Source organism: Melanerpes formicivorus, unplaced genomic scaffold (assembly GCF_026170545.1).
Source record: "Melanerpes formicivorus ecotype bairdi unplaced genomic scaffold, bMelFor1.0.p_v2 SCAF_91, whole genome shotgun sequence".
Taxonomy (NCBI): domain Eukaryota; kingdom Metazoa; phylum Chordata; class Aves; order Piciformes; family Picidae; genus Melanerpes; species Melanerpes formicivorus.
Window position 1 is genome coordinate 828,184 of NW_027142443.1, and position 13,563 is coordinate 841,746.

Genomic DNA, 13,563 nt, shown 5'->3' on the forward strand with positions numbered 1-13,563 from the left:
GAGGAAGTTTAATATCTCCGGTGTCTGTAATTAACCACTGAGTGCCACAGACTTCGAGCCCTCTGAGGTCAATGTGCAGACTTGGACTGGTCCCAATGGATTTTAGCTCTGTCCTAGTGGCACTGAGCCCTCTGGGGAGCTGAGCCTGCTTGCATTCCGGGCTCTCCCCAGCCTAACCTGACTTCACTCAGAGCTCTGTGTCCCTTGGGGGGGCTTCACTGGCTGCTGTCTGACTCCTTGCACTGCAGACTGGAGTTGAGCTGAGCATCAGCCCCTCTGGGTCTTTCCCTCTGGCCTCTTTTCTCTCTCTGTCTCTGGATTCATTTTGTCTCTCTCTGGTAGAGGCTTTCAAGTCATTACAGAGCTGTAAGTGATGTTTCCATCCAAAGAGTCTATTCAGCAAGAGCACAAAACCCCTCTCTCGCCCGGGTGCCCAGCAGCACTACGTGCCTGCCTAGCATGGCCTGCAGCACTTTGCAGCCATCCTCACCACATGGCAGCTTTCCTGCTGCTGTGGAAGAAAATCTCAAGCTGGCTAGAGGGTCCCTGAAAGCCAGATTTGCCTCTGGATCTCTGCTGGAAGGTATGAAAGGGGCACAGGGAAAGCGTGCTGGGTAGTGTGCCGTGCCCAGTGCATTACCAGAGTACAGAAAGCAGCTAATGCTCATGAGCTGTGCAGGAGGGTAAGCACAGGAAGAGCTGGAAACATAACAGGTTGCAGGGCAAAGACCTTGCATTTTTAACGACCCCCCCTGCCCCTGGGCGGGGGCCCTTCAAAAGAGATCTCATCTTTGAGCTGTACAGTTCTGCCCAGGTGTGCCCTTTGAAGAAGGGGCAGTGGTGTGGTTCAGGAGATGCTCCCTGCCCTACAGCAAGTGCCTTTGATTGTCCTTTGTGTCAATATTGGGCATCAGCAATAAAGATTGAAACCAAGCTCTTGTCAGGGCAGGATTTCCTTCAAGGAAGTCAGGGAGATTGTGGTGTCTCCTTCTCTAGAGGCTTTCACTACCCATCTGGATGCACTCCTCTGTGACCTGCCCTAGGTGACCCTGCTCTGGCAGTGGGCTCAGAGTAGATGATCTCTGGAGGTCCCTTCCAACCCCTAACATTCAGTGATTCTGTGAAGCCAAAATAGATCCTCGGGGAGTGTGAGGTGTTGGGAGCTGGGCTGGGTGATGTGCTGACCCTCAAAGCCCTTTTGGAGGAGGCCTGACCTGAACATGCAGACCTGAGGATCAGTAAGATGTGCAGATCTCTGTGTGTGTATCTGTCTCATCTCCTGGGTTGAAGATGACCGGGGTGATGGAGAAGAGAGGGAGGCCATTTACTGAGCATCAGTGGAGTCTTAGTAACAGGGATTAAGAAAATGCCAGGAAAATACACTGGAGAGTGAGACACTCACACTGGAGAGTGAGACACTCACAGGGAGGTGGCAAAAGCTGCCTGCTTAGCTGCTCAGCTCCATGGCTGTACAAAGAAAGGGATGCAGTGTCACTTTCAAATGGCTTTGGGGATCAGTTCTGAGATCAGCTTCCCTTTGGGAATTTGTTTTGAAGTCCCAGCTCCACGTGTCTGTCTGGATCCTGGGAACCATGAAGCATGTGTCCGGATGCTCTTGCTGTGAGAACTAAACCGCAGCTAAGGGCTTGGCCCTGCTGCAGAAGGGCTGGAGCTGAGCTCCTTGTGGACCCCAAGACCTGTCCTAGGACCAGCACTACCTGCAAAGGGCAGGGAAAACACTGCCAGGACTAATTTGGCAGAGAGAGGCGCTTGCTGCCCTGCAGGGAGTCGTCTCCATGTGATGCTTTTATTACTTCTTGAGGCTGTTATTCATTCTATTGTTTCACTTCAGATAATCCTCTTGTTCTGAAGCAGTGAAACAGGCTCCTGCTGTACAGAGAGCCCAGGCTGGGGCTCTCTGGGCTTCTTTCTTGTTTTTTTCACCCTTAACACTCTTAGAGGCCACTGAAGAATGCACTTGGCAGCACCAAATCCTTCATCCCACCCCTGAATTGCGACAGGGGACATTTCATCTGTGCACAGGCAGGCAGCTGGCAGCTGGGACTGAAGTCACCAGAAGAAGCCAGGTCCTTTTCATGTCCAAAGCACCGTGCTCCTGGGTCCCTGACTCCCATGGGGCTCCTTTGAGCATTCCCTGCCCCCTGCTCCCACTGAGGAGCTCATCACCCACTAGAGGACAAGGACTTTCCTGGGTTAATCCCAACAGCTGCATTGCAGCCTCCCCAAGGCAGCCAGGGAGCAATCAGGGGGTAGAAGGACAGCCACAGAGTGGCCACCTCAGGACTTCATCTAAGGCAACACCAGAGCACACACCAAGTGAAGAGCCAGCCCACCAGCAGGCACACTCTTGCCTTTTCCAAGGCAGTTGGTCCCTGTGCCTGGCACACATCCAGGTTATCTCTGTGACTCCTGAGGCCAGCTGGTGGGTGGTGAGCATCCAGGGGAGAGCTTAAATGAGCCATGGAAAGCAATGCACAACAACAAGTCAGTGCTGCCAGATCCAGCCCCCTCTCCCCAGCATTTCAAAGCCCTTTAGGTCCTATGCCTTGATGCAAATCCCTGCAGAGCCTCTGCCCAAGCTGAGGCATGGAGCAAGGGCCTGCATCACATCTCCAGCACAAGGCTCCTTCTGGCCATGACTCCAAAGTGCTCCTGGGTGCAGGGAAGGAGGGAAAGGGACCCTGAGCCTCCAGCACTCAGGTGAAGTAAATGAAGTGAGCTCTCCCAAGCTGCTCCAGCACCTAAGAAGGACACACAGCCAAGAGCTCTGCTCCAAGAGTCAGCAGTGATTGCTGCTGCCACACGCAGCTCAGGGACAGCCAGGAGCCAGGGTGAGCTATTAAAATACAATTTATTGGTACAAATCAGACATTGTGAGACAAACTTGATCTAGAAAGAGCTGTCACGTGCTGCACAGATGGACTGCAAAGGAACTGTCCCGTGACAGCAGCAACTGGCAGCGCTGGCAGGCAGGCCAGGTGGACAGGTGTAGGGAGCAGGACAGGGAAGAGACTGTTCTGGGGCTGGAGTTGTGCCTGTGGGAATTCTTGCCAGCCAGATAACAGTCCTCAAAGAGAAGCAGGGTGCAGTGGGAGACGTCTGTCCTGTGCAGGTGGGGTCCCCAGTGCAAGGGCTCCCCCAGGCACACAGAACTTGGGGAAACAGGAATCTGGTTGAGGGTAGGAAGAGCAGGGAGGAGGACTGCACCTGTGTGGGAGCATACCTCTGATGGTTGGCAGCCACCTTTCCTTCAGATGATGCTGCCTTCAGCTAGAGAGTTACCCAATGGGACCTCACCTTGTGCCCCCCTCAGCTGCTCAGGCTGGCAGCTCTCCTGGCACAGTCTGTGTCTGCCCCAGCCCCTCCTGCTCCTGGAGCAGAGCCTGACTGCGTCCTGGACCTCGGCTCTGTCCTGGACTTTGGGTCTCCAGCCCTCCAAAGTGTTGGGTCAGGATTTGAAAGGAAGCATCCACGATGCCTGGGTTTTGCACTCACTTGCTGGAGAAGACAGACACAAACATCTGCTCTGGACATGCAACAGATCCCACTGGGGACAGAGCGAGGGTCACTGCCCCAGCACACAGGGCCAGGCCTGGCTGAAGCAGGCTTGGTCTGCACACACTTCCCATGCCTGCTGGGACAGAAGCAGAGGCATGCAGCTGAGTACATTCACACAGCCAGACAAGACAAAGTGACAATGCTCACAGGGATGGATAGGAGGGGACACAGGAATGGGTAAAATCAAGGCAGATTTGCTTAAATCTGGGCATAAGGACCCCCAGCAGCACCTGCTGCCAACACAGCTCTGCAGGGTAAGCTGCAAGAAATGCCCTCCCCACCCCTTCCCCCTGCACCTCCCTAGCACTTTTCAGTCCATTGTGCCTTGAATCCTCTCCCCACGCTCCGGTGGAGCACGACCCCAGCAGCCCCACAAAGCCCTGAGCGGTCCACACCTGGGGCTGTGTGCTGCAGGGGGGGGGGGGGGGGGGGGGGGGCTGGCAGCTGGAAGAGGGCCTTGGGCAGGGCTGCTGGGCATTATTTCAGGTCGTTATTGATAACCACACTGTCATGCATGTCACAGTAAGTTGTCATCTTCTTCCTCTTGCCAAAGGTGGAGAAGCTGTTCTTGCTCTCCCGGCCCAGGAAGAGGGGCCCATCTTTGCTGGACAGCAGAGTGGGGGTGCCAGGGATGTAGACATTGTGCTGATAATCCAGGGCTGGCACATGCCCTGGGTACAAGGAGCTGTACTGGGGTGTCCAGATGCTGTTGGTGCCTGCTGAAGCCTTCTGGAACTCTGGAAGAAAGATGAGTGTGAGCCCAGCTCAGGAGAGGTCACATCTATAGCTCAGTGGGGCAGTCCCATCCATATCCCAGGGTACAAGCCCACGCCCATGTGTCACCAACCACCCTGCTGGAGCCCGAACACCCTTTCCACCCTGCAAAACTCTACAACTGTTAGGAGCAGGGATGTGCCCCAACACCCCACCTCCACCAAGGGGTAAGAGAGAGGCTGCTGTGGCCAGCCCCAGCACCCCAGGACTAACCAGAGACAGGGGTCACCAGCGTGCACAGCCTCTCATGCTCCTTCTGGAGGGCTCTGCGGATTTCCCCCACATCCTCCAGGCTCTGCGAGCTAAAGAGAAGACATCATTCCAATGCTGCATCAGAGATCACACAAATGGGTTGGGTTGGAAGAGACCTTCAGGCTCATCCAGTTCCAAACCCCTGCCATGGGCAGGGACACTTCCCACTAGCCCAGATTGCTCAAGGCCTCATCCAGCCTGGCCTGGAACACCTCCAGGCAGGAGGCAGCCACAGCCTCCCTGGACAACCTGTGCCAGTGTCTCCCCAGCCTCACTATCAAGAATTTCTTCCTCATCTCCAGTCTCAATCTGCCCTCTCCCAGCTCAAAGCCATTGCCCTTCATCATGTCACTACAAGCCCTCTCCCACCCCCCCTCCACTCTCTCCCTCTGTTCCCACAGTGCTCAATTTGTTACCTCTTCAGGACAGGTCGTTGCATGCTTGGAGGCAGCCAGTCCGTGTTGGGCTGCTTGATCTGGAAAACACAGGGAAGGGCAAGGCTGGCTGGTGGCACCCTCTGTCCATCAGCTCAGCCTTGCCAGCACCCAGGGATGCAGGATCCTACCCTCTCTTTCCCCTCGTACTTTGTGGAGAAGCATGCAGCATGTTTCCACTTTAGGGAAACTGAGGCAGCGTTGGTCCCTTCTGGACCTTCCTTACCTTGTTCCCAGGTCCAGAAGGACCTTCCTCACCTTTTTCCTTCCCTGCTCTCCTGAGACTTTGGGGTTGCCTGGGCCTTATAGAATTGTTTTGGTTGGAAGAGACCTCTAAGATCATCGAGTCCAACCATCACCCTAAGACCACTACGGCTGGGGGAGCTGTCTGGGCCTTGAGGCTGTCTGGGCCTTCCTCTGTGTCTTTGGGAGTTTAATTGCCAAGCTCTGCTCCTCCAGAGGGAGGGAAAGAGAGGAAAGGCTTTTCCTATCCCTGTGAATTTCAGCAAGCCCTTTCTGCAGGTGGGATGGGAACCCAGCCCAGGTCTCAGGCTGCAGAAATTGGCTGCATTCCTCACGTTCCAGTGAGGGCTGCAAACACCTAGGGGAAAATCCTGTTGATGTGATAGGGAAGAGAGTCCAGCAGTGCAAGGAGCTGTGTGGGGAGAGCCTCCTGGCAGGCAGTCTGGGGCTCTCCTCGGATGGGCTGCACTATTAAAAGTAAGTGGATTAGACGCCTCATCACTCCCGATCCTTCTAATCGCCTTCTGGAAAGAGCCTTTCATCAGGAAAATGAAACCTTCCTCACTTCAGCACCTAACAAATGCTGACATCCAAATCCCGCCCTGGAGACCCCACTCCCTCCCCACATGCACAGCAGCCAGGCCTGGGGGAACAGAACTGGGGAGGTGAGCGCTGGCTGGGATGGGGCCAAACCCAGCCCTGGGTGCAGCAGCAGGGCACTGCAGACTCCAGCCTGCAGTGGGGGTGTGGGGGCCACACAGCAGGCAGCAACACTTGGGCTGTCCCCTTGTGAACTGGGAGTGCAGAGGAGGGCAAGGAAGATGTGAAGGGCCTGGAGAATAAATCTCATAGAGAGCAACTGGAGGAGCTGGAGATGATTAGTTTGAAACAGAGGAGGCTGAAGGGAGAGCTCATGGCTGTCTACAGCTACCTGAAAGGATGCTGTGAAGCAGTTGGTGCTGGTCTCTTCTCACAGGTAATTAATGACAGAACAAGAGGGAATGGCCTCAAGCTGCCACTGGGTAGGCTTAGACTGGACAGTAGGAAATTTTTTTTCACTACAAGAGTGGTCAGGCATTGGAATGTGCTGCCCAGGGAGGTGGCTGAGTCACCAGCCCTGGGTGTGTTTAAAGGTGGTTTGGATGTGGTGCTTGGGGGTACGGTTTAGGGGTGACCCTTGTAGAGTAGGGTTCTGGGTTGGACTTGGTGATCCTGAGGGTCTTTCCCAACCTGAATGTTTCTGTGAGGCTGTGATTCTGTGACTGAAGGAGCTGGGGCGGTTTAGTATGAGAAAGAAGAGGCTGAGGGGAGACCTCAGGGCTCTCTACAATTACCTGCAAGGATGTTGTGGAGAGGCTGTTGCTGATCTCTCCTCGCAGGTAATTACTGATAGAATAAGAGGGAACAGCCTCAACCTGCAGCAGGACAGGGTTAAACGACATTAGGAAAAAAATGTTTCAGGGTAAGAGTGGTCAGGTTTTGGAATGTGCTGCTCAGGGAGGTGGCTGAGTCACCAACCCTGGATGTGTTTCAAGGTGGTTTGGATGTGGTGTTTGGGGCTATGGTTTAGGGGTGAACCTTGTAGAGTACGGTTCTTGGTTAGACTTGGTGATCCTGAGGGTCTTTTCCAACCTGAATGTTTCTGTGGTTCTGTGCCTGAAGGAGCTGGGGATGGATAGTTTGAAACAGAGGAGGCTGAAGGGAGACCTCATTGCTCTCTACAGCTACCTGAAAGGAGGTTGTGGAGAGGTCGGTGCTGGTCTCTTCTCACAGGAAATCAGTGACAGAACAAGAGGGAATAACCACGAGCTGCACCAGGGCAGGTTTAGACTGAACCTAGGGAAACGTTTTTTCACTGCAAGAGTGGTGAATGTGCTGCCCAGGGAGGTGGTTGAGTCACCAGCCCTGTGTGTGTTCCAAGGTGGTTTGGATGTGGTGCCTGGGGCTATGGTTTAGGGGCTATGGTTTAGGGGCAAACCTTGCAGAGTAGGGTTCTGGGTTGGACTTGGTGATCCTCAGGGTCTTATTCAACCTGAATGATTCTGTGGTTCTGTGATTCTGTGCCCACCCACACAAAAGAGATGCCACCTCCACCATCCTAACTTCCCCCGGGGGCACCAGAGCATCTCGAATGGGTGCAAAAGGCAGCGGGAAGGGATTTCCTCTCGCCTCAGCTGAGCCTGACGCTCCCCCAGTAATTAGAGCCGTCGGGAAGCTCGGTGCAGAGTTTCCCGCTGCTTGACGGCTCCTAATTCCCGGGCTGATCAAAGGCGCCGGTTATTCTCCGGGAAAAGCCGTGCCTGACTTCTCTCACGGCTCAGGCTGAGGGAGGGGGCCAGGGGGAGCCGCGGAGCTTCTCCGAGCATGGCGTTACCTGCTTGGAGACCTGGAGATGCTGGCCTGGCTGGGACTGCTTCCCGGGGTCCTTCTCGTTGTTCCGGGGGGGGCTGCAGGGTTTGAGGAACATGAAATCACTCTGGGCAGACTCAGGACCGAGGCAGACCTTGTAGCAGTAGCCTGGAGGGCCGCCCCCGGGCACGTCGAGGCAGGTGGCAGCTGAGGTCCCCGTGGGGGGCTGCGCTGTCAGGTTGGACGTCTTCAGGCCATCAGGGGAGGGTCTGGAACCCGGGCAGCAGTGGCAGCGCGGCGTTGAGCAGCTGTCACCTTGGCGGGAGCGTCGCTCTCCCCGGCACCGAATGGCTGTAAGGATGAGGATGGCGAGGAGGAAGGTGAAGGAGATGGAACCCAGGGAGACAAGGAGGTAGAGGGTGAGCGGTGAGGATGAGGAAGCCTCCGAGGGGAGGCTGAACTCGCTGAAGTCGGAGAGAGTCTGAGGCAGGGTCTCCACCACGGAAAGCAGGAGGGAGACGGTGGCAGAGAGTGCTGGCTGCCCACCGTCCCGCACCTGCACCACCAACTGCTGCCGGCTGGCATCCTGCTCCAGAAAAGAGCGGAGGGTGCGCAGCTCGCCCGTTTCCGGTGCCACGCTGAACAGGGTGAAGTCAGTGGCCTGCAAGAGCTGGTAGGAGAGGCGGGAATTGAGCCCCGCGTCCGCATCCACCGCCGACACCGTGCCCACCAGGTAGCCAGGCCTGGCCGAGCGCGGCACCAGCTCGGTGGCCACCGAGCCGTTGCGTGGCATGGGGGAGACGATGACCGGAGCGTTGTCGTTCTGATCCAGCACGAAGATGTGGACGGTGACGTTGGCGCTGAGCGGGGGGAATCCCGCGTCCTGCGCCTGCACCTGGATCTGGAAGCTGCGGATCTGCTCGTAGTCGAGGGACCGCAGGGCGTACATGTGCCCGCTGTCGGAGTTGATGGAGACGTAGGTGCCCACGGGCATGCCGTGGATGTGCCCGTCGGCGATTGAGTAGGACAGGTAGGCGTTTTGTTGGCAGTCGGGGTCCAGGGCGCTGACGGAGCAGATAGAGGCGCCGGGCGCGTTGTTCTCCATCACGTAGACGCTGTAGGAGGGCTGGAGGAAGCGGGGGGCGTTGTCGTTCACGTCCGACACCGGCACGGTGAGGGCGCTGCGGGTCAGCAGGGCAGGGGAGCCCATGTCCCGCGCCGTGATGCTCACATTGTACTCGGGCACGGCCTCCCGGTCCAGCGCCTGCGTGGTGACCAGGGTGTAGTAGTTGCGGAAGGAGGAACGGAGCTCGAAGGGCAGGTCGGGGCTGAGCTCGCAGCTGACGCGGCCGTTGTCCCCAGAGTCCCGGTCCAGGACGCTGATGACGGCGATGACGGTACCCGGTGGGGCATCCTCCAGCACGGGCGTGGACACGGAGGTGAGGGTCACTTCTGGGGCGTTGTCGTTCACGTCGAGGAGGTGCACAAGCACCCGGCAGTGCACGGCCACCGCCGAGGGCCCGCGGTCCTTGGCCTGCACATACAGCTCGTGGAGATGTGCCCGCTCGTAGTCCAGGACACCCTTTAGCAGGACCTGCCCGCTGCGGGGCTCGATGTGGAACAGCTCCCGGACGCGCGGCGGTGCGTGCCCGCTGAAGGAGTACTCGACCTCCCCATTGGGACCCTCGTCCAGGTCGGTGGCGTTGAGCTGGATGACCAAGGTGCCAGCAGGAGCATCCTCGGGGAGGCTGACGCCGTAGGAGGGCTTGTCGAAGGCGGGCACGTTGTCGTTAGCATCCAGCACCGTGACGAGGATTTGAGCCGTGCCTGAGCGCTCGGGGACGCCGCCGTCGAGCGCCGTGAGCAGCACCCGGTGTGCCCTCTGCTGCTCGCGGTCCAGGGCACGCTCCAGCACCAGCTCTGCGAACTTGCTGGCGTCGCTGCGCGTCTGCACCTCCAGCGAGAAGTACCCGTTGGGGCTGAGCCTGTAGGTGTGCACCGAGTTGGTGCCCACGTCAGGGTCCTGGGCGCTCTCCAGCGGGAAGCGGGCGCCGAGCACGGCGGACTCGGCCACCTCCAGCACGTACTCTTGCCAGGGGAAGGTGGGCGCATGGTCATTAATATCCAGCACCTCCACCTCGACGCGGTAGAGCTCCAGCGGGCTCTCCACGAGGAGCTGCAAGTGGAGCAGGCAGGTTCCCCCCGCCTCGCACACCTCCTCCCGGTCAATCCGCTCGTTCACGAAGAGAATTCCGTTCTCCAGGTTCACCTCCAGGTGCTGTCTGGCCCCAGCCCTAGACACGATGCGGAACCTCCGCGCTGACAGTGTAGACACGTCCAGCCCCAGGTCCTCGCCCAGGTTGGCCACAAAGGCTCCGTGCTCTAGCTCCTCGGGCACGGCATAGCGCAGCTGCCCGCCCGCCGGGCGCGGGGACGGGGGCCCGGAGAGCAAGAGAAGGAGAAGGGAGGGGAGGAAGAACTGTCCCCGCCCGCAGCCTGCCCCGGCCACCATCGCCCCGCAGGCTGCCCGGCGACGCCGGATCCCGCCGCGTCCTCCCTCGCTTTTGCTCGCCCTTTCCACTTCCAAAGAGTTTCTGGCTCCTGGGGGCGTGAGGGGGAGGCGCCGGGGGGCCTTGCCCGGAGCCTTGGATTGGGGACGAGCCGCGGCTACCGGCGGCCACTTAACCCTTTTCCTGCCGGCCCCGGGGAGGGGATGCAATCTTGTCCCCCGGTGCAATCCTGTCCTTCGGTGCAGTCCTGCTCCCCTGTGCAATTCTGTCCCCAGGTACCACACCAGAATCGGTCTGCCGGAGCCGGATGCACCTTGGGGGGGTGGACAGCACCAGGGAGGTCCCGTTAACGCTGATGGGAGCTACAGCGAGACCGATCGCTGCCCTGGGCACCGGTATTACCCCACAGCTGCTGCGCTCGACCCCCGCGGTAGATTAAGAGGAGCCCGGATCGCGGCGGCTGCCAAATCCCCCCCGGGCGCGTCCCCCGCCGTGCCGCTCCTAACCTTCCCCAGATGGTTAAGCCCCTCCAGCCTTGATTACATTTCCCGGCACACGTTTGCCTTGTAATGCGGAGTTTTTAATTACCGGAGCAGGGGGGATTACAGCCCCGGATCAAGCTGAACCCATCAGCGCAGAGGCATAGAGAGACGACCCCCCCCATCCCCAGCGACCCTTCCGCTCCTTCCCTGCTCTCTCCCATACCGTGCCCGCAGCCCCTAATTCCGCTTCCCCCGCTCCGGGCACCCCCGTGTTAGCCCCTTCGGGGTACGATCCCGCCGGAGACCCCAAAATCTGCCCCCACCTCGCAGTGGCTCCCCTCTGCGGGCATAAACTTTCCGCCCCCCGCGGAAGGTGAGCGCGGACCGAGCCGCCGATCGTGTCTCCACGTCCCAGCCCCCGGGAGGGGGACAGACCGAGCCCCCCGCGATCTTCCCAACCTCCGCCCCTCTCACCGTTACCGATCACGGTCCCTCCGCCTGCCGATCCGTTCTCCCCGCAGACCGGGCTGCAGCTGCCGCCTCGCCTGGGCAGCTCCGCGCGTCGCCTCCCACCGGCGCCGTCCCCGGGGGGCGCTCGGTAACGGGACGGGGCGGCCGCTACCCCCCCCGGACCCGGGGCTGCTCAGGGCGCGGATAATCCCCTAACGATCTCGTTAAGGGCTCGGCGGGGCTCGGGGCGGCTTTAGCCCCGCACTGATATCTCACCGCCTTTGTCTCTGTCTCCCGGTCCCCGGTGGGAAGAGAACAGCCGGCCCCAACCGGCTCCCCCCCAACCCGCTCCTAGCGGGGACACGCGTGGGAGGCAGGATCCAGGGACGACCGGGAGAGCGGAGGAGGCGGCGGGGCTGGAGGGCTGGGGAGAGGGGATTTGGCCCTGGGGAGGGCAGAGAGACCCACGCGGGACGTGGCCCGGGGAGGTGCCGCAGGGGGCGGTGGGGGAAGGTGCGTCGCGGGTGGATCACGCGCGGGCTCGGGCGGAATCGGGACAGCTCCCGGTAAGTGAAGCCCGACCACAGCCTCCGCACCATCTCCCACGCCGGGGCCACCCCGATGTCATCGTTATCACCCCCTTTCCCCGCCCCGATCCGTCTCTCATTCCACAGTCACCCGCTCAAAACCCCGCTCTGTCCCCCGCTCCCCGCCTTGCAGCGCCCGGGGCTGGGAGGGCTGGGGCGGGTACTGGTCGGGCAGCCCCCCGGCGACTGCTCAGGCCAGAGGCGGGCACCGGTCACAGGGATTTTCGGGGTCGTCTTCTCCCTTCCCCCAGGTCCTCTCCCGTCTCCAACCGAGTGCGCTTCGGGAACCCTCGGAGCATCTTTCGCCCTTTTTTTTCTGTTCCCTCTCCAGCCCTCCCTAGGTGCTATCCGCTGCCGGCAGGATCCGTGCCCATCCCGGCCCCTGCCCGCCCCTGCCTGCCCTTTTCCGGCTCTGCTCGGAGGTGGTCCCCCCAGCCCCCCGCCGCTCTCCATCGCTGCCTCCCTGGGAGAGGATCCATGGCCCCCAACCTTGCTTCCCTCCCCTGAGGGAAGTCACAGGATAACTCCATCCTGCTCCTTTTCATCACCTCCCCAAACCTGGGTGTCTCCTCCTGCCCCTCCCCAGCCCCCATGATCCCAGCAGATCAAGGTCAAGAGTTGGGGGGGGCCTCAAGGCGGGACACAGGCTTGCTCTGAGGGTCCCTTTCCTGAAGGAACTGGCGCAGGCTGTGTGTGCTGCATAGGCACAGGGGATCCACAATCCAGTCGTATTAAAGGGGGGCTGTGCAGAGGAGGGGGACAGCAGGGTGGGGGATGTGACACGGGAACAGTCTAGCACCCCCTAACACCCCACTTCATGTCCTGTTGGGTTTAAATGCCCTCGTGTGAGGCAGGGAAGCATCCACCTGCCAGCCCCCTCCTCTCGGGGCCATGGTTTGAGGGCCCTGGTGGTGTCGGGTTGGTGGTTGGGCTGGATGATCTCTGAGGTCTTTTCCAACTGAAACAATTCTGTGATTCTACGAATCAGGATGCAGCTAGGAGCTTGTTTCTGGAGGACACTGGAAGGTAGAAGAAGCGGGGGGGGGGGGGGGGGGGGGGAGTCTGAAATGTCTTGGCAGAGGCAGGCGGGTGGCCGATTGCCGCAGGTCAGCGCTGATGTGCCTTGGCAAGGCCAGCCGGAGAGATCAGGGTGGGAATGTAGCAGGAGATGCCGCAGGTTGAGCCGCCTCGGAAAAGTCACGCAGAGAGCAGAGGGCTGGGGGACTGTCACCCGGCTGCCCGCAGGCACCTAGCCTTGCCCAGCCGCCACCGTCGCTTCGTTTTGCTGCCCACTGCGCCGCGGGGCAGCAGAAGGGCTTGGCAGAGGAGCTGTCCCTGCCAGACCACACGTCCCTTCCCCCAGCTCCCCACGGCCCCAGTCTGCCCAGCCGAGCGTGTGGGCTCCGCTGCTCCCTCCTCCCTGGGAGCCAGAGCACTTTTAGTTTGCGGCGCCCGGGAGGGACACCGCGGCAGGAAGGGATTCTCCTGGCTGAAGATCACAGCAGCCCTGGCCCCACGGCTGCTCAGTCACTCCCCGGTGGCCTGCGCGGGGTCAGGCACGGGGGGCTGGGGCTTTGAAGCCATCAAGCTCTGAGCAGTAGGGTGCTCAGGATCGCTGCTCCTTCCTTCGCCAGCTCTGGCTCCCTGCCTTCCCTCGGGAGGAGGAAGCAGTGCCCTGAAGGAGATGTTGGCTGGCTTCGTGTATTTGTCAGGCTGGTGGAGCACTCTGAAGGCTCTTGGGTGCTGGGATTGAAATCAGGGGACGTGCCCGAGCTCCCTTCAGAGATGCTCAAGGACAGGATGAGGAGCTACAAGCACAAGCTGGAGAGAGGACATTTTTATTAGATATTAAGGTAAAACCCTTCGATGTGAGGGGGGCAGAACACTGGGAGAAGCATGAGGC

General features: G+C 59.7%; 1 protein-coding gene across 4 annotated transcripts; it reads right to left on the bottom strand.

Annotated features, from left to right (window-relative positions):
* Nucleotides 1-2,860: 2,860 nt before the first annotated feature.
* Nucleotides 2,861-11,406, bottom strand: LOC137455088 (protocadherin-10-like). Of its 4 annotated transcripts, XM_068165629.1 has the most exons (6): nucleotides 11,098-11,406; nucleotides 7,657-10,454; nucleotides 6,617-6,697; nucleotides 5,022-5,080; nucleotides 4,567-4,655; nucleotides 2,861-4,316 (listed from the first exon to the last, which is right to left on the bottom strand). In XM_068165629.1, the coding sequence occupies exons 2-6, from the start codon at nucleotides 10,141-10,143 to the stop codon at nucleotides 4,057-4,059; spliced, it is 2,976 nt and encodes a 991-aa protein (XP_068021730.1). In that variant the 5' UTR covers nucleotides 10,144-10,454; nucleotides 11,098-11,406; the 3' UTR covers nucleotides 2,861-4,056. The 4 variants fall into 4 exon arrangements, with proteins under 4 accessions (XP_068021730.1, XP_068021729.1, XP_068021731.1 ...); XM_068165628.1 differs by lacking the exon at nucleotides 11,098-11,406 and having other exon boundaries at nucleotides 7,657-10,539; XM_068165630.1 differs by lacking the exons at nucleotides 6,617-6,697; nucleotides 11,098-11,406 and having other exon boundaries at nucleotides 7,657-10,539.
* Between the last annotated feature and the right edge of the window lie 2,157 nt (nucleotides 11,407-13,563).

What these genes read in the sequence shown, in the direction of transcription:
- LOC137455088 (XM_068165629.1), bottom strand. Translation starts at nt 10,143, where the DNA reads ATGGTGGCCGGGGCAGGCTGCGGGCGGGGACAGTTCTTCCTCCCCTCC. An exon ending in ATCTCCAGGTCTCCAAGCAG is followed by an intron (nt 6,698 to 7,656) that starts GTAACGCCATGC and finishes GTCCTGCTGCAG; the next exon opens with GTTGAGGCTGTTCCCTCTTA. An exon ending in TCTCCACAACATCCTTGCAG is followed by an intron (nt 5,081 to 6,616) that starts GTAATTGTAGAG and finishes TGTGTTTTCCAG; the next exon opens with ATCAAGCAGCCCAACACGGA.